This window comes from Cervus canadensis, chromosome 3, assembly GCF_019320065.1.
Source record: "Cervus canadensis isolate Bull #8, Minnesota chromosome 3, ASM1932006v1, whole genome shotgun sequence".
Taxonomy (NCBI): domain Eukaryota; kingdom Metazoa; phylum Chordata; class Mammalia; order Artiodactyla; family Cervidae; genus Cervus; species Cervus canadensis.
This window is the reverse complement of record NC_057388.1, coordinates 83,257,090-83,277,346: the sequence shown is the minus strand read 5'-3', so window position 1 is coordinate 83,277,346 and position 20,257 is coordinate 83,257,090. Positions and strand designations below refer to the sequence as shown.

Below are 20,257 nucleotides of genomic sequence, written 5' to 3'. Positions count from 1 at the left end.
CTGCTGGATCTCCTGCCTTCAAGTTTGGTTTCATCATTCTGCTCTGTACCTCATGTCTCTCTCTGGAGTCCCCTTTCTGCCTCTTTGTTTAAGCTACAGATCACTCATGCAATAACCCTTACAGGCCGGACCCCACTTAGAGAATATTCTTTCAAAACTGGCGCTCCTGGCCTCATAGAACTCCTTATTAGACCCCTTCTGATTAACTGGTGCTGAAAGAGCTTTCACATTTTACCTCCTGGTGGAACAAGAAAACAAAATCATATGGCACGTGAGATGGGGGTTAGGAAAGGACCTCAGAGAGTAGAAACAGATGAGTTCACATAATTTTAGCCAATACACAGTGGTTTCCATTAAATACTGAATAGATATTATTTGTCTCAGATTATAAAAGTTCTAGGAAAAAAAAGTTATTTACCAAGCAGAAGGGGTGTCTCTCCTTTGTCATTTTTGGTGTTTGGCCACACTCCTTTCTCTAGTAAAGTTCTTACATTTTCCACCAGACCAGCTTTGACTGCCAAAGTCAAAGGTGTTTCTCCATCAGAGGTCTTGAACTCCCAGAGCGTCTTATAAGATGCTGAGATATGAAAGCATGTGGAAAATTAAAAGTCTTTACTTGAAGGATGTCATATAGAACAGAAATGATGCAATATCATCTACAGTAGATTGGACAAAGTCAATTGACAAAAAAGAGAAGACTAAAAAGAGAAATGATTAAAGTCTAGCAAATGATGGTGAGTAGAAATAGATGAGCATGGGCTTGCTAATCAAGTTGACAGCTAGCAAACCAACATCTGTGTTTCAAGGTGTTTTTTACAAAAAAAGATAATGGGTTGTGACTTCTCACTTCTTAATAAATTATAAACAACTTCCCTAATCCTTTGTATTATTATTTAAATTGAACTTGAAATTGTTTTTTGTCAAATGAAGTCTGTGCCTGTGGGAATGAGAAGTATTTGAATCAATGATTTATCCTATCAGAATATGTTAGAAAAGAAATGCCATGCTTAACATCATCTTCTATATCTGTCTGACTATCTTTTGTCTATTTTTAACTTTTTGTAGCTGGCTGACTAGCTGGATAGTTAATTATCCAGTAGCTATCATTATCTCTTACAACAGCACTGTTGAAAAGAAGGGCATTCTCAAAATGTTTGATAAGATGCGGGGATGTGAAAAACACTGTTAGAACATAGAAATTATTAATAATATTTAACCTTGGGTAAATATACCACAACCATTATTCATGTTTGCATGATGAAAAATTAATGTAATATAAGGACAAATAATGTAGGTATTACTTGTACAAAATTAATACTCTTTTGGAAACTATTAACTCAGTTCAAGATGAAAGTTTACAACCAACTTTGAAAAGCAAAATATTCTATATTTAAATCAATTAATTAATGGTTGTATATAAACTTTTAGGTGATAATCACATCTTCCCATCAAACTGGGTCATATTTTTAGAAAGATGTAAAGGGTAAACCCTGAACTCCACAAAATAGGCTAATTTTGTACTCAGTTTAAAGCATGAGTACTATCTTTTCCAAATTGCAAATCACCTTTTATTCTACTTTTTCTTTTTGCTTATTATGTTCATTGGGAATACTCCAGAACATCTGCATTTGGGCTGCAGTTTGGTTAAGGGCAGTCTACATTTTCTTACCATCCAAGACAACTTCAAGTATCTGCTGAACGGGTTGAACAACAGCTTCATGCAATGGAAACCATCCTTTTTCATCAGCTTCATCCAAAGCATGTTTATATTTCACACACTCCTGGAGTTCAAGAATGTGACCTAAAATGAACACACGGGCTGATAACAAATCTCTCAGCCAGGTGGAATCTCCAGTCCATTTTACTGTAGGTGATAAATCCATTTACCTTGCTGTATAGCCTCCACAAGCTTTCTGTTCTGATCGCTCAGTGGTACAAATCTACCAGGGAAAGAAATACAAGCCAGATTTGTAGTCATGGTATACTCCAAGGAACCAAAACATTTATTTAGTTTTTACACATATGTTTAATAATCTGGATCTTCAAGAAATGCACACAACTGATGTTATCTACTTAAAAAATGTAAATGTCTAAAAGTCAGGTACAGAGTGTTTATGATACACTGGACCTATGAACATTAGGGAAGATGGAAAAGTAGAAGGTTAAAACATTGTCTCTGAAATTAATTGTAGGCAATGAAAAGCGGGTAAATAACTGGAGTCAGAGGCAGAAGAGCTGCTTTCAGATGTGATTTTGTGATCCTGAGGCCAGCAGCCTCTCTGGACGGTGGTTCCTGCATCAGTAAAATGAGATTATATAGGAAGATCTCTAAGGTTTCTCCCAACTTTAAAAATTCTATGCTCAATAAAGGTTTCTTGCTTGGAATGTAATAATGGCTAATTAATGGTTGCTTATTTGGGAGCATATGCTGTATATTGCATGTTAGTCTTTAATCAACTGTGAAAACTAGTGAAAAATAGGCTGAGCATTTACTGAACAAATTCCAATCACTGGCCCCGGGAGGTCACTGTCAACTCTCATGGAAATTCTCTAATGTGTGTTTATTCAAAGGTGACTAGGTACTGAATAACAAATTGATTTAACTCTATTAAAGCAGAAACATCCACTGGTATTCCAGGGTTGTGAATGCCTTCCTGGGAGATAAGGGAAGAATGAAAGAGACCAGAAATATAAACATTAACATGTCTGTTTTTTAAAAGCTCAAAAGCAATCATTTTATAGCACTGAATCTTTTCAAAAGCACTACTAATTTCAGAATACAGCATTCTAAATACTATAATAGAGTTTAAAGGTAAATTAAAGTTTAGTTTTGTCAGAAGTATAATGTGTTCGCTAACAAAAATCTACTTTGGCAGTTTTAGCTGCTATAACTCTTGCCAACACAAAACACCAATTTCATGTATAATTTGTTAACTGCTGTCACTTTAACAGTAGATAATTAAATAAGTTCTGGTTTATATATCACTTTGCCATATATTACAAAAGCCTTCAACTCTTTTCCCACTCATTAAGCTTATAGGCAGGTTAGTTAGCACTATTTTTCATATTTTAAAGGTGCAAAATGGAATATGTTACTTATAAAGGTTGCCTGAGTCAGTAGCACAACAGATTCTGTATACGTATCTATACATTAGTCATATAAACAGTGTTTACAATTTCATTCACATTATTTACTGTCCTTTTTGATTCTATATGAATTGAGGAAATAGGCAATCCTATGCAATCAAATTGAACTGGGAATTCCCTATCTAGATAGTCTCATACTTCACAGGAGATGGGAATTTGTAGAATGAGATGGCTAAACCTGTACACAGCAGTTCTTGTAAAGGTATTGGATTTCCTGACACAAAAAAAAGGTAGAGGGGTCTGGAAACATCATTCATTTTATCTTACAAAAAGTGAATGCCATGAAGTTTAGTTGAGGATCATCAATTTGAATGTTACCTTTCAGGATAAAATACAGTCTTGCTGGCTTCAATAGATTCTTGAATACTGAGCTGAACATCATAACTTGTGAGATGATCTTCCTCAGGGTCATCATTAGCATCCATGACGGGATATAATTTTGAAACAGGCAATTTCTTATTATCAGCAAAAGCCACAGAACAACATATAGAGTCAACATGAAAGAGGCAAAATGAAAAATACATTCACCTTTCCTCATTTAAAAAGATACACATGTAGTTAACATTTATATTATATATGTATAAAATGCCCATTCTAACTTTTGAAACCTTTGATTACCTGCCCTTTAAGTGTCTGAGTTTTCTGATTTTTACTTTCTTTTGAGTAATGACTACAGTTGGGCTTAGAATGACTTTTTCTACATTTCTGACTTACACTAATTTGGCCCATCATTTCCTCAAGACATTGCTCTACATAACACATTATAAGTTTAAAACTCTGAGAAGACAGACAAAGGAAGGGATAAAGAACAATTAGCCTTTCTCTTTGCTGTTTTGTTGCTAAATCATGTCCAGTTCTTTTTGGATCCCATGGACTGCAGGCCACCAGGCTTCTCTGTCCCTGGGATTTCCCTGGAGGAATAGTGGGGTGGGTTGCCATTTCCTTCTCCAGGGGATCTTCCCAAACCCAAGGATTGAAACTGTGTCTCCTGGCATTGGCCGGTGGCTTCTTTACCACTGAGCCACTTGGGAGGTCCTTCACATTCTTTACGTTTTCTTTATTCTCTGTCCTCTATGTGTGTTTTTTCACTGATTTAGTTCTTTCTACTCCCAAAGTGGTTTGAGTTGACTGCCTTGAATTGCAGTTATTTCTGTATTTGCATTCAACTCCTTCTACCAAAATCTATACTCTTTGAGGTGAGGGGTTCTATGTGACTCATCTCCGCATCACCTACAACTCTAGAAGGTGCTTGGCATAAGGAAGCGTCCCAGTGAACATCTGTTGAATTACAGTTGAGAGAACGGAATGTCACAAACGTAGTGACCTAACTCTGACCTCAGGAAGTTTGATGGTGTACATGGAGAAGGCACAAAGGTAACTTTAAATAGAAGGCACTGACAACTTTCAGTGCTGTTCTTCCTGAGAAAACACTGTCTAGTCTCACAATGAAGTGAACAGCTTTCAGAAGTCCAGAACTTTAATAAAGGAGAGAATTAATCTGATAAAAACAGCCTTATGCGCTTGAAGAACTTCCTTGCTGACCAGATGGGTTTGATAGATCATGTGGCTCTCTGGATGCTCTCAGAAATCCACATTTATGGACTTGGGCTACCTGTGTTCCTGGCTATAGAAAGATCCTTTCTCACACCTTGGCAGAAGGACATCCCTAATGCAGTTAGGGATGCTGAAGTGTTAATGTAAGGAAGTGGTAAGGACCTGCTTTATCCAGTGAGGTTTAAATGTGGGAACTGGCAAATAAGAAGCTGAACTAAAACTGACTTCTTAGCTTTGAGGAAAGAGTCAAAACAGAAACACTTATGAACTGACTTATGTCATTCATTGATGGCTGTTTCAGTTCTTCCTAATACATGTTTCAACCAAATCAGAGCCACCACCAATGGGAGTGCAGGTTGCACACTGCGCAAGTGCTCCTGGCTGGTAAAATCCAGCCAAACCTCCCCGACATGAGCTGTGCCCGCTGGCAGGCTGCTATGCACACCCCAAGGAAGCAGCGTTTTTCTTCATTTGCACCAAAGGGCTTATAGCCTATGGGATTCCTGAACTCAGTCGAGCATTTTTTAATACCAGAAAGTTAAACAAAAAGAGGCCAAGTTATTTAGTATTAGATAAAAACTGAGGAGAAACAGACATGACATCTTTAACATGTCCATCTAGTCTTCAATCCTTTCCCAAAGTGGAAGGACCTCAGGATTTGGTTACTCTCCTTCAGAAAGAATAGGGACACCATACCCATGATATTCATGAAATTTTATGCAGCTACTATTTGGTTCACATTTTCTTTTGCCTTGTTTTACAGGGAAAGTTCTAAGGTCTGACTGGGTCTGAGCAACATTTGAACAGTTAAAATTTGGGTCATTTTAACTTCATGGCCAGATCAGAAATCAGCCCTCCTATAGATTCCCCATTTCTTCCCTAGCACTGTTCTATTACAAACCACTACTATTGACTGGCCCGGCTCCTCTGAAGACAAACACAAAAATGTAGTTTTTTTCTCATTGTCTTATTTTTTTCAGATATCAAATTAGAGGAGTATGTGTCTCCCATTACCGTTGGATCAACTGCTTTACCTTATAAAAAGAAAATTTAGTAAGTATACACATCAAAATAGTTCTACAGCTGCTGCATGCTAAGTTGCTTCATCATGTCTGACTCTTTGTGACCCCATGAACTGTAGCCCACCAGGCTCCTCTGTCCATGGGATTCTCCAAGCAAGAATACTGAAGTGGGTTTCCTTCCCCAGGGGATGTTCCCAACCTAGGGATTGAACCCATGTCTCTTATTGGCATTGGAACACGTCTCTGCATTGGCAAGCAGATTCTTGACCACTAGGGCCACCTGGGAAGCCAGTTCTACAGCTAGGTTGGCTGATAATCACAGGAAATTATTTTGAGCCATGGCACTTTTCAAGCCAAAATGTATTATCTATGCAAAATTTTACATTGTTCAGTGTGTTTTCAAGGGGGAAAAGTCACAAATAGTATTCTGTGGGCAATTTCCAAAACACAGTTGATTCTTGCTTTGCCTCTTCTTGTTCAAACCTTAAGGACAGTTCTATACATGCTGGCAATCAAGGTCTCTGACTTGTGGACAGACTGCACATGAACTCAATGGCATCATGATTTTATTGCGTATTGTTCTGCACCAGTGGCCTTACTATAAACTTGAAACAGAAAGGGGAGAACAGTGATAATGCTTGGAGGATGTCCAAGAGATAGTAATAGTACTCCACTACGTATGTTTCTCACACCAGGGTGTCTTAGCAACCATAAGAGCTTGACACGTGGGCTTGGGATCCTATTAACCAAATAGACTTCAGATGGCATTTTTAAAAATTTATTGCTTATTGGTTCATTATCTATCTCTTCCTCCTAGAATGTAATGTAATAACAGCAGAGAATTAGTCTACCTTCAGAGACTAGGAAAGCAGTATCTTAAGGTACATGGACTCTAAACATGTTGAAAGAATGAAAAAAATGAATGAATGAGTTAATAAATGAACTTAACATAATCTAGGCTCTGCTTTATTCTTAGAACTAACCATTTTCTGTAGAGAGAGTCTTTATTCTGATGGGAACAGTTTTAAAGTCTCTCTTGAATTTGTTATAATATTGATTCTGCTTTATGGTTTAGTTTTTTGACTATGAGGCATGTGGGATCTTAGCTCACTGACCAGGGATCAAACCTGTACACTGCATTGGAAGGCAAAGTCTTAACCATAGTACCATCAGGGAAATCCCTGGAGTCTTTATTCTAATTAGATTAATTTGATTACCCATTCTGTGTTAGGCTTCATTTTCCTCCCTTCTGTGCTTTTACGTCTTATGTCTTATCTCACTTCATTCACAAGGCCCTCCCAGCTGTTTCACACTCCTGGTCCCCACAGCCTCAAGCCTGGCTCCAGCCACTCCTCTCGTGGAAGCCTTTGGTGAGTTCTCCAGTTCCTCTCTGGCCCTCTTTATCTCTGAGTATCTCCGCTAACCCAGTGTTTTCCAACTGAATTTACAATCATTTTGTATTAGTTTTGCAAGTTCTTTACATTTTTGTATTTTGTATTCTCACCAGGACTATTAATTTTCTGAGGGGAAAAAAGTCTTACTTTTTTGTCTTGAATATCTTTTCTCTCTGCTCCCACTCCTAGTCAACTATAGGAAATGGCCATTCTCATGGTCACTGGAAAAGAGTTGTTGACTCCTTACTGGCAGACAAGTCCTGAGTGTCTTCAGGTAGCAGACTGGATGATGAAGTTAGAGGTATGGCATCGTCTGTTGCCTTTCTCACTAATGTCACGTGGTGATGGGGGGGTATCGCACGGCTCTGGGATTAGTAATAGGATACAGAGCCTTTTGCCTATTTAAATCACCAGCTTAACGCTAAACCTGCTTGAAATTTGGGCTTCCGGTAAGTGAGATATCACAGACTCCTTACGGCAACAGTTCCCAAACTTTTTGGCACCAGGGACCGGTTTCGTGGAAGAAAATTTTTTCACAGACCAGGGCTGGGGAGATGATTTTGGGATGATTCAAATGCATAATATTTATTGTGCACTTTATTTCTATAATTATTACATCAGCTCCACCTCAGATCATCAGGCATTAGATTCAGGAGGTTGGGGACCCCTGCTTTAGAGAACTGAGTTGCTCTGTGAAAAGTTCTTTTAAGTGTCTTTTAACTACCACCAAGAAGGAAATTATCTAAAACTCTTAACTGTTTTGTGGGCTTTCCTGGTGGCTCAGATGATTAAAAAAATCCACCTGCAATGTAGAAGACACAGGTTAGATCCCTGAGTTAGGAAGATCCCCTAGAGAAGGGAATGGCAACCCACTCCAATATTCTTGCCTAGAGAATTCCACGGTCAGAGGAGCCTGGCATGCTACAGTCCATGGGGTCGCAAAGAGTTACAACTGAGCAACTAACACACAACCACAACTGTTTGGTATCCCTAACAACAGTGGGATCTCAATGGAGAGAAAACTCTTACTGCTACGTGGAGCAGCCACATCTAAAACAAGCTGTCTCCAACCTTTTCCTGAAAGCTTTGGATGAAGTGAAGACCTGTGTGCAAGTGCAGTAAGGTGTCAGGCAGACAATCAAAGGACCATCAGTGGAACGGAACCAGAGACATCAAGATGCAGAGGAGGGCAAGAGGAGAGATATCTGTTTATTGCCAGGCTTTGTTTAAAACTAAATAAGCACCAGCCAGCAGTCTGAGAAAGGGCCAAATATTTGACATCCTCTAAGACCTATTCATGAGAGTCTCTCTTCTCCATCTAGATAATTAATTGACTTTTTCTAGATAACAGTTTGTCAACCTTGTTCTGGAAAAGCCCATTAGTGAAATTTAATTATTCTTGAAGTAGCTGATATATGAAATAATTGGGACAATCCTATTGGAAAGTTAGCCTTTTCACTTCAGGCACTGGTTAATCTTGCTTTGGCCACCTGATGCAAAGAGCTGACTCACTGGAAAAGATCCTGATGCTGGGGAAGATTGAAGGCAGGAGGAGAAGGAGACGACAGAGGATAAGATGGTTGGATAGCATCACCGACTCGACAGGCATGAGTTTGAGCAAGCTCCGGGAGATGGTGAAGAACAGACTGAACAAGACAAATCTTGCTTAGAGTCAGGAACATGTGTGATGAAAGCAATGGATTCTCTCTCCAGAGGGATGTATGTCACTCAAAAGTTTGCATACAATTGTAGGGCATTTTATGGGGTTCTCTGAAGCCCATTCTTGTGTCCCAGTTAAAGAACTACTAAATTAAGGATTTCCAAATGCGTTATTCAGAGACCAGGAATTATTAGTTTACTTTCAGAATGGACTGAATGAAATCCTAGATCTAGATAGTGGGAAAACGGAAAGTTTGATGATCATGTACATTTTAGAATAACTCTGGTAATCATAAAAATAGTGGTTATAATAATAGTCATAAGTTATTGAGGGCTTGCTTTGTTTCCAGCACATGTAAAGCACTTTGCCTATGCTGCCTTGCTTTAAATCCTCCAGTTCTACTTTCTAGGTATTAGAGACTCATCGTGCATAAGTGGAAACTTATATTTTCTGAGGTTAAGAGACCCACCCATTGTCACAGGGCTGATAAGTAGAGTCTGGACAGAGAATGGTACCTCATTTTAATGCCTTTCCAGAGCTGCAGGAAAAAAACCCACAGTCTGTTGTCCTTAAAAGAAAGCACTCTGATCTTGTCAGCCAGCTCTTGACGACAGTAACTTCCAAAAATAAAACATAGCTTCCAGGGACACTTGAATCTTTATCATTGACTCTGTGCAATAAGGCTTTGTGTTGCTTAGGGGGGATGTGGTGTCCTAAACTTGCTTTCACTCTGTATTCTTTTCTTGGAGTCTAAACATTACTGTCTAAAAAATTGGATCAACATTCCATTTGGTGCCTGCCTGAAGAGGCCAGAGGGTGGGGACAATGCTACAGGATATGAGGCAGAGGTGACTATGGGTATATATGATGCCTCTCGGCACTGAATTCTCTAAACCACCCTCAATTCACGATCCAGGCTTCTCCTCTACTGTTGATAAGTCTGTGAGGCCCCTCAGACCTTCCCCTGAAACATGGGAGCCCCCAGAACATGGGCTCAAGGTTCTCCTTTTACCGAGACCAGAGCCAATATAACTTTGTCCCCTGTGAACCGTCTGGTTGGCTTGTTTACAATTACATTAAGTCTTCACACCTCTCACTCACATGATCTGTCTGGGGCATAAAAACCATCTCTGTGGGTCCTAAACAGGGCTGGCCTTAAGAGTTCCCAGAGTGGACAGGTGCTTCTATGATGCAAGGAAGGACACTGTGTCCATAAATATCAGCCCGCCCCAGCACCTGTCACATCAGTGCAATTCTCTTACATCAGTGAGCAGTTCTGTCCTTTGTGGCTTATTGTTCCATCTTCCGGTTCCCCCTTTTAAAACGCCAGTAGCACCATACTGGCCCCCAGTGTAGAACCAGAATCTCCTGGAATAGTTGCTGAGGGCTGAGTGGGGTGGGGAAGATGGTAAACGATCTAAGACTGAATCTTGGTGGCTTCCCTGATGGCTTAGACAGTAAAGAAAATCTGCCTGCAAGCAGGAGACCTGAGTTCGATTCCTGGGTCTGGAAGATCTCCTAGAGAAGGGAATGGCAAGCTACTCCAGTATTCTTGCCTGGAGTATTCCATGGACAGAGGAGCCTGGCAGGCTGCCCTCCACTGGGTCGCAAAAAGTTGGACACAACTGAGCAACTAACACTTTCACTTTCACTAAGACTGAATCTAGTGGGAAGTAACAGGAGGGGATAAGCAAAGGGCAATACAGTAAAATTTGGTTTTCTTTATACAGGGCTAGCCCAATTCCAAATGCTCTGAGGTTCTGCTGTTTGAAACAGGGGCACAGCGATGGGGCAGGGGAATGGTGCTGATACCTGGGGACATTTTCTTTTACCTTGAAACTGCTATGGTCCCAGAGAAAATCATCTACTGGAGATTCCAGAGAGAATCATCAGGATTCGTCCTACGAGAAGAGTAGCTTTAGTTAAAAGGCATTTTCACATTTTGGTTTTGTGAAGATTTCACAGCTAGTGTATGCAAAACAATACTCGTCTTCATTTTTCTACGCTTTGACCATTCACTTGAATAGTTCTGAAGACATACAGAAATAAAAATAAATAAAATGTTGCAACAGTTTTGTTTTTTATTTGGTGGCTACACACCTTTGCTTCTTCAGAATCCTGTAGTACAAAGTGGCAAATCAGCTTCATTAGGCTCATTTCAGCAACAGAGTCAAGGAGTCCCCAAGAGATTTCAGGAGGAGGTAAAATTGTCAGAATTGGTTTCCAACACATAGACACAAGTTACTTCTATCTACAAGTAACAAGTCACAGTCATTCCCTCTTCATGATATTTGTCTTTTCTATTAGAGAGAAATCCTATGGATGACAAGGAGACCTAGACCAGTCCAAACAGCGTCTTTCTTAACAGCACAGCTAGTTCTGATAAAACACGCACGCGCGCGCACACACACACACACACACACACACACACACACTCCTTAGTCCAGATGATGAATGCTACTTTTATGTTGCCTTAAAATGTCTTCAGGGCTTCCCTGGTGGTTCAGTGGTAAAGAATACGCCAGCCATGCTGGGTGGGCTACAGTCCGTGGGGTTGCCAAAGAGTCAGATGCAACTCTGTGACTGAACAACAACAAAATACCTTCAACACTTTAGAAATGATGTAAAAAGCCAAAATAGATATATTTCTTTCTAGACACTAAGTATGATATCTAGTATGTAATTAAGAATTCACTATGTATTTGCTGAATGAATAAAAAATTGAATGATCAAATACACACTCTTAAAATTAGCAAAAGGATAGATTAAGCTATCCTTTTTTTTCTCCATGTCACACACATGTTTTTGCCAAGTGCACTTCCAATTTCAGGACTGCACTAACTTAGGCTTAATTTCTAGGTACGATAAAGCCTGTCACACTGGTTTTCTTTATCTCTAGTTCCATGTTACAACACTAGACATTTTTACTCCGTAATATTGATTTCCAAGGCCACTTCAATTGTGACAGATGAAGGAAGATGGCATACTACCTTTGGAAAGTGATGTAGAGTAGGAGGGAGCTTTAGGTTTACAATTATGTGGATTTCCAGAGGAATACAACAGAGAATGAATAAGAATAGAGCAGGCGTGGCCTGTGAAGAGGCAACTTATTCATAGATGTGCCCTTATCACAAGCTGGCATGATAACTTGATCCTTTTAAAGACTCACCCTTTTATCTGTAATTCTAAATCTAAGAATCTATCTTACAGAGATTCAGAGATGTGGAAAAAGATTTGTATGTGAAAATGCTCATCTCAGGCATAGTTGAACTTCCAAATCATTAGAAACAATATAAAATGTCCAACAAGAGGGAATTTGTAGAAGATATTATTGTGCAGTCAAGCTATGGAAAACTATACAGCTATTAACAGTCATTTCCTTGAAGAATACTTAATATTATAGATAAAGTATCATATAAGAGAATGAGGTTCATGTAATCAGATATGACCTGACACTCCGAGGGAACTAAGATTGACTTTATTGAGCCAAATCTTGTAAAGTCTTCCAGAAAACAGGCCTGGTATCTGGTTCACAGGCTGAACCTTACAGGTGGTAAGATAGGTTGCTTCCTGGCAGGCAAGACTTTGTGAGGTCGAGAAGAGAGAAAATTGCCCTCATTTATAGTAAAGAAGAGAAGGAGGATCCATGCAGTATGGGAGATCTGGGTTTGATCCCTGGGTTGGAAAGATCCCCTGGAGAAGGGAAAGGCTACCCACTCCAATATTCTGGTCTGGAGAATTCCATGGACTGTATAGTCCATGGGGTTGCAAAGAGTCAGACACAACTGAGCTACTTTCACTTCACTTAATATTTAATAGAGAAGAAGGAGCAGAAATCTGATCCATTTACATGAGTCATCCAAGCAAAGGTTTCATCACCTAACTTATTGTGCCATCTGCATGAGACCAAATTTAATTTGCACTAATCAGTGAGCAGCAGCTCCTGGGGATGGTGAAGCCAGTTACAGATTATAAAATAGCTGCACTTTATTTACACAATTTTATTATACAACTGAGGTGTAGGGTGAGTAAAAAACTTCTGATTACATGAATTAGCCACAGTAATAAAAATAATATCTTTAGACCTTAATAAAAATGTACATATATATGCATATATGTACTTATACATATACAAAAACATATACTGTTATTGTTGTTTAGTCAATAAATTGTGTCTGATTCTTTGCAACCCCATGGACTATAGCCTGCCAGGTTCCTCTGTCCATGGGATTTCCCAGGCAAGAATAATGGAGTGGGTTGTCATTTCCTCCTTCAGGGGACCTTCCTGACCCAGGGATTGAACCTGTGTCTTCTTCATTGTAGGCAAATTCTTGACCACTGAGCCACCAGGGAAGCCCAAATACATATATATATATATATATATATATATATATATATATATACACACATATATTCTCTCTCTAAAAATATTTGTTCCTGAAAGGTTTCACTGAACAGGGCAGAAAGTTCCTATTTGCGCCCATGCTTGCTCGGATGCTCAGTCATGTCAGATTCTTTGTGACCTCAGGAACTATGGCCTGTTTGGTGCTCATCAAATCCTTTTTCATTCAAAACTCAAACAATAATGAGTCATTGCATTTCTTCATATGGCATTTTGAAATCATATACAGGCTGTTGATTTCTTTCTGTTGGAGACAGTAGTTGAACCTGCCCTCCTGGCTTATCAGCTGTGTCTGACATGTTGCAAGTAGTCAAGAAACATTACCTGTTACCTGTTATTATTCTGTGACTGAAGCCCTCTGGAACAAGGAAGTAGAATTCTAAGGATTGTTTGGTGGTTTGAGCTCTAATCCTTATCTTAAACAGGTTCTCTGGCATACTCATTATTTTATTTCCGGGGCTTCCCTGATGGCTTAGATGGTAAAGCATCTGCTTGCAATGCAGGAGACCTGGGTTTGATCCCTGGTTCGGGAAGATCCCCTGGAGAAGGAAATGGCAACTCACTCCAGTATTCTTGCCTGGAAAATCCTATCAGGCTCCGAGGAGCCTGATGGGTTACAGTCCACGAGGTCACAAAGAGTCAGACACGACTAAGCGACTTCACTTTCTTCTTTCCTTCTTTTCTCTAGAATCACCAGACTTCAGAGCTGAAGACCATTAGGTAAGCCCCACTTGTAAATTCCACTTACAGATGCTGTCTAGAAATTGTCCAGTCTCAGCTTGAAAAACAAAAGCAGGCAGATTACTATATCCCACACAACCCTTCATCTTTGGCCAGCTTTAACAATTAGAAAATATATTGAACTTGAATCCATCTCCTCAAATCAGTATTCTATACTCCTAGGTCTACTCTTCAGAGCCACGCTGAGAAAATATTTGTCCTCTGCCACACGAGCGCCCTCAGGAAGGCTGTCAGGTCCCCAACCGAGCCTTCTCCACCCAGGCCTGGACAACTGTTCCTCCCGTCAGCAGTTAACCTCCCCTCCACCATGATGACTGCGTTCCTGTAAACACACTCGTTTATCCATCTCTTCCTAAAAGCAGCTCTGGACCATGGACTCTGAAGACAACACAACAGCTACAGTCAAACCAACACAACATTAAGCGACTGTGACCACTTCCCTTTTGCTGGACACTGAAGAGGTGTTAGTTTAACCCGAGTTCAGATGAATTTGGGGCTCTCATGTTACAGACCTGATTTGGATTCCTGTTGTCCTAAATTCTACATGTCATTTTTTCCATCCTCATTATTGCTGCACAATTCTGTACTGGACTCTTTATTTAGTCCTATTCCATTTACTTCTTTCTTTTGGATTTGACCTTTATTTCAATCAGCTAAAAGAAAATGCATTTTCTATCCTCCAAGTATTATTGTTCTATTTGCAAGTCTTCTGTGTCTACCTGCTCCATTAATAATGATAAATGTTAACAGAAACTGGCGTAGGACAGAGACCTTCAGGTTGACGTTGATCTATTATTTAGCACCCTTCAAGAAAGGCTGTTTATCCATTTACAAATCCTCCCAAAGACACCACATCTAGTATTAATGTCTTCTTTTTGATAACAAGACCGTCATCAAGAGATGCTGTCAAATATCTTGTTGAAATACAGATACGTTCTCTTTCTCCACTGAGATAAAAAAGCAAATGAGGAACACTGACTCACCAGTTCTCAATAATTATTATTAAGTTTTCTTAGGAATTTCAGACCATCCTATTTGTTCATTCAAAAATATTCAATATCTGCTATATTTCAGGCACACTGCTAGACACCAGACAATAGGATCCATGCCCTAAGGAGTTTGCTGCCTTTAAATAATGCATTCTCCCCAGAAACAACACCAATATCTGCCCTTCCTTCAAAGATTTAGCAGAGAGTCAAGCACACAGCAGGTCCTCAATAAATATTTGTTTTATCAAATTTAATAATTATTATAAGTAACATCTATTAAGTGACTACCTGTGACATGCATTATGCTAAGTATGCTAAACAGATTATGTCATATAATTTCTATGACACATTTTCCTCCCATTTTACAGATGAGGAAACTGAGGCACACAATGGTTTGTCCAAGCCTGAATATCTCCTGAGTGATGGAGATGTAGATATGAACCGAGGCATTTGACATTGGAGGTCACACAGCTTGACTGTTGTACTGTAACTGATGACTCAGCTACTAAGAATTAATACCAAACGATCTTATTCTATAATCCAAATATTCATAAGCCTCAGAAAAAATTTTCTAATGAGTTTAAGCAAGCAACTAGCAAACTGCCAAACAACTCTAGTAAAACTATAAATATTTTAGGTATATTTTCATTTCAAAGCAAGGTATTCCCATTAAAAACAACAAAGTGTAGAATTGTGATATTTTATGACAACTGTACAATGTTCTCAGCAAAAAGCGTGTTAAAAAAAGTGTTCTCTGTGCACGCTACTGCTGTTTCCTAGGAACCATGTTATTTTAGATGTAGAATGTTCCTGAGAAATTATCTGTTCACTGAAGAACCAGATGAGTGATGGTCTCAGGTATGGTCTAAGGACTTTCCAGCCTCCAGACTCTATGACCGAACTTCCAGAAGTGAATTTACAATTCTACTGAGTTCCTTTGTTTTCCATCTGACTAAAAAGAATTTAAAGGAATTTTTTATCTGAATATAAATTAAGTTTTTAAAATTTAATTCATTTTTTGTTATAAGTGATTTTAAAAAGCCTTGAGAGAAATTTAATTATTCATAAAAATCATTTCTTTCTCAGAAACCAAAGCTAGCAAAGACATTCCACAGTGTATATATTGATACTTAGAAGCATATTCATTCTTGATCTGCTTTACTTATGATACTATTTTTTATTAAGCTTAATAATTATGCAATTGAGTTAATATTCTGTAAACAAACAAAACAACCCTGGCTTTATCCTATAATTAAAAAGGCCATTGACAAGCAAACCAACAGGTGATCAATCAGAAAGAAGGTAATGAGAAGTGATCACAATACGTTTCCATCTCTTCAAAATATTCCTAATACTAAACTACTGAAGCTAGTTGATGAGGTACAGATCAAATATTTCATAATCTCACCTTTTGGAATGATTGTCTTGTCATTCTTATCCAGGGCCTTGCCTCCCTAAATCAGAGGAAGTACCGTGGAGCCAATGTGTTCCTCTGTGTATCTAAAATTAAGTACCCAGTTGGTGGCTAAATTAAGCTCTGACCTTGTACAACTGAAACATGAGCGATTCCTGGCACACAGGGAAGTGTTACCCACCACTTCTCTGGACCCTCATCACAAGAAGCACACCCAGATCCTCATTGGTTCAAAGAGCTCTCATGAAAACAAATGATCTGCCAACCCAACAAAGCAAAACCAGCTAAGTAAAATTTTAACATATTTTAAAATCAGTGGTTCAAGAAACAAACCCGTGACTCTCTGTGTTTGCAGACTCCAGTCCACTTTTAGTCAATTTTAACACACATTATTTCTCATTCTTCATCTTTCAGACTCATGTCAAATCTCATTAAATACAATCTTCTTGTTGTAGGAATCTACTGGCTTTGATTTGATTTGCATTTCAAAGCTGCCAGTCTGACACACAGATGGGGATATGATATGCAATGACATCTAATCTGATCAAGACTTTTAATGTCAAGTTATAAAACATATAAAGTGAGCAGCAGAGGTAAAGCAAGCAGAAAATTATTTTAATTGGCAAGAGTTGTTTGTTTTCTGTTAAAAAAGTTGAGGGTCTCACTGATTTTCTAATGAAAATAATCTGCCTGAAGTGTGTTTTGACATGGGTATCCTTGGATTAACTCGGTCACTGTCAGCATTAACAAAGCCATCTGGCTTCTGTCCCCACCACTCCACTAAAACAACTCGTCTCAAGGGTCTCATTGACCTGCTAGTGTCTAAGGCTGACGGTCACTTTTTTCTTTCTTGTTTTTCAGGCCCTCTATTGGACTTACTGCTCTTACTCCCTCCCTTTTTTCCTGGAACTCTCTACCCCCGAGGCTTCGGGGAGTACTATATGTATTAGTTTTCCTTTGTATCTCTCTGATTTTTCTTTGTGTCACTCTGTACTTAGTGTTCAGGAATAAACACATGGACTGTAGTGGATTTATTAGGTTTATTTCAAAATGTGGAAAACCATAAATGTGAAATCAGAGGTTCTACCTTCTCTTTGTGATAAAAAAAGAAAAAAAAAGGCTATATTTCTGGCAGCCTTGGAACAAACCCCAAGAAATATTTTGTATTTATGCCATTATTACCATGTCTTGAAATAATCAAGGTTGAAGGCTAGAACACTGTGTGTGTTTTGTAATTATTAATCTGATTTGAAATTTTTCAAAGAAGCATTCTTGTAAAAAGCAAGCAGCATGTGAAACTCTACTTTTTATCAAGCTTTTCTTAACTTATATTTAAAAATTTATATGAAGGTTAAGAAAAATCTACACTCAACATTTAAAAATGTGATTTGGCACATTTCAGGGACTTTTCTGCTGTTATATGAATAAACTTATGCCCATTTTATGCATTTATATAATGATTACTGTGAATCTAGATATGTTGCACAATATCAAAAATAATGCTTAATATAATAGAACAAGAAAGAGAAACTGTATCAATTAAATGAAAATATGCTACTGATGACACAGATCTATGACCAAGTCTTGCCTTGCCACTTACTCTGTCACCTTACATTTGCTATTTCAAAGCTCCGAGATTCAGTTTATTCATCTGTAGTATGGGGGTAATAGTAATCAAAACCATAATAATAAAAAATAATAACACAATGACCTTGGCACTCACCATTTTTACAAGATTTATTCCTCAAGTAGCTAATCATCTATACACACACAGTAAAACAGGCTTTGAGTAATTCAAGTATTTAAGAAAATGAGCTTTTCACAATGGTAATAATCACTTCCGCATTTGCTTGTTTTGGAAACTGACTTTTCCTGCTGGTTTTCTCAAGTGGAAACAAAGCGAATGGGGTTTTTGAACCACGCACCCCTGTTTTGTAGATTAGGGCGAGTTTCAGTGAGGGGTATGATCAGGCAGTGAAGGGCTACTGAATATTATCATTGTTCTGAGAAGGTACATACAATGATACCAACATCCAAATACGAGTCCCTTCTATCTATATATAGCAAGAAATGCATGTCCTCTGTCAAGATGCTAATTTCAGCAACTGACACCAGGAGGCTTAGGTGGAAATGGTTGTAACACATTGTTAAAGGGACTGTCCCTGGAACCACTCCTTTTTATTTGGGGGACAGGAGGTTCGGGCAGCACTGCATGATGAACTCCCAGCGAGTGATGTGGCTTCCTGGCCTTCATGTTTAAGACACACTCTTCTGCCACACCTCTCACTTGCCCACAGGTAGTCTGTGTTCCTGAAAACAGGCGTGGGGCTTTGGGGCCTTTGACTGTGACTTTTAACATACAACTCTTGCTGTGATAAGCCATATAATGCCATCCACCCCACAAGGCCATTACCATATTCCCTTTCAATACATCCCCTTATTCATAAAAGCCTTATCAGAGCATTTATCTTTGCCTCCCGAGCAACATGGGGTTGTTCACACACCTTGGAGGACCCTACCTTGTTCTGCTCTATTATTTTGTAGTTTAGTGAGCGGTACTGTCTACTTCACTTGGTTTCATTTTTACTTTAGTATAGTTCAGATTTTCTTCTCCTCCTTCCTCCCTTTCTACACTTGTTCATTAGTTTGGTCTTGGGGGCTGTTGTAAAAAAAAAAATGCACATTTTATTTCAGTTGGGTATAAAACAGAGTAGAAAAATGTGAGAAAAGTATGCTTTTCATTTTCGTGTGCTTCCTAGGACTTTGACAATTGGTTGTTTGCATTTGTTGTGTTTTCTATTGTTTTTTTTTCTGCCCCCAGACTGAGAAACAACTAGAACTCTGAGTCAAATATATTAGCATTGCCTTCCATCAGTAGCGCTGATGTCACAGGCCCCTGGGAGAACCTGCATTGTTGACATCACTGTCATTTTTGTTTCCACGCAGAGGGACAAAGGCAAGTGACGAGAAGGTAGTTTTAGTAAGACAGTGCTGTAGATAGCACACTGAACTAATGATGGGCAAAAAGCGGGCGTATTCTGTACTGGCTCCCAGCTCACTTACCACTTCATCAACGGTGTCTGGTAAAGAGTTTGCCACGCAGAAAGCACACATCAAATATGTGCTAAATGTTCTGCCAAACACTGGTGACTTATTATTGCCTAACACCGGGTTAGCAGTGATTTCCTGTCTCACTTAAACTAAAGGCTGATTCAGTTAAAACTTAAGGTGAATTTTAAGAAAGCAAGTTGATCTTTCTTTCTTTCTTTTTTTAGAACAAAGCTCTTAATTTTCAACATTATGAGAGACATTTCAAGTGCACCTAAGAGAAAGAAATCTAAATTAAAAGAAGGCAGGGAATCTGTACTTTAGTCTCAGATCTGTCCATACCTTTGAGAATTAAGGCAAATCACTGCAATGCTTGTGCCTTAGTTCCCACGTGTGTAAATACTGCTCTCATTACTTCCCACTGCTATGAGAATAAAATAAGAGCATAATTATGGAAATTCCTTGAAAAACAGTAATCACTGCACAAAGTCTGTACTAATAGTATCATACTTCTGGGATATAAAACGAACATAAAGCAACTGTCCCATTCGGGCGTCTATGCTACAAATGCAGACATTTTAGTATACGTGGAATGTGGTGCTAGACTGCTCCAGGCATACACGCCAAGATGGGTGGGACACACAGCTCTAGTCCTGAAGAAGTTTACCACCTTGCAGAGAAAAATAAATAGAAAAGAGGCCCAAATTTGGTAAGAGAGATAAGACATAAGTAGGCTACAGAAGAGAGGGTCAGAGAACAAAAGACTCATACATATACACATTTGAATTTTAAAAAGAGAGATCAGTTTTACATTAATGCATAGTCAAAGTATTTTGAGTCCTTTTCTTCTAATCTTTTCTAATTCTAGCCTCTTACATATCAGTGA

General features: G+C 38.8%; 1 protein-coding gene across 2 annotated transcripts in view; it reads right to left on the bottom strand.

Annotated features, from left to right (window-relative positions):
- Positions 1–16,420, bottom strand: part of ASB15 (ankyrin repeat and SOCS box containing 15) — a 37,408-nt gene extending 20,988 nt beyond the window's left edge. The window contains exons 1-6 of one of the 2 annotated variants that reach the window (XM_043463612.1): positions 16,318–16,420; positions 10,610–10,678; positions 3,466–3,602; positions 1,888–1,940; positions 1,670–1,801; positions 419–577 (exon numbers count right to left, since the gene is read on the bottom strand). In XM_043463612.1, the coding sequence (XP_043319547.1) occupies positions 419–577; positions 1,670–1,801; positions 1,888–1,940; positions 3,466–3,572 (451 nt within the window). In that variant the 5' untranslated portion in view covers positions 3,573–3,602; positions 10,610–10,678; positions 16,318–16,420. The remainder of the gene's footprint in view (positions 1–418; positions 578–1,669; positions 1,802–1,887; positions 1,941–3,465; positions 3,603–10,609; positions 10,679–16,317) is intronic. The other variant, XM_043463611.1, reaches the window with a different exon arrangement.
- Between the last annotated feature and the right edge of the window lie 3,837 nt (positions 16,421–20,257).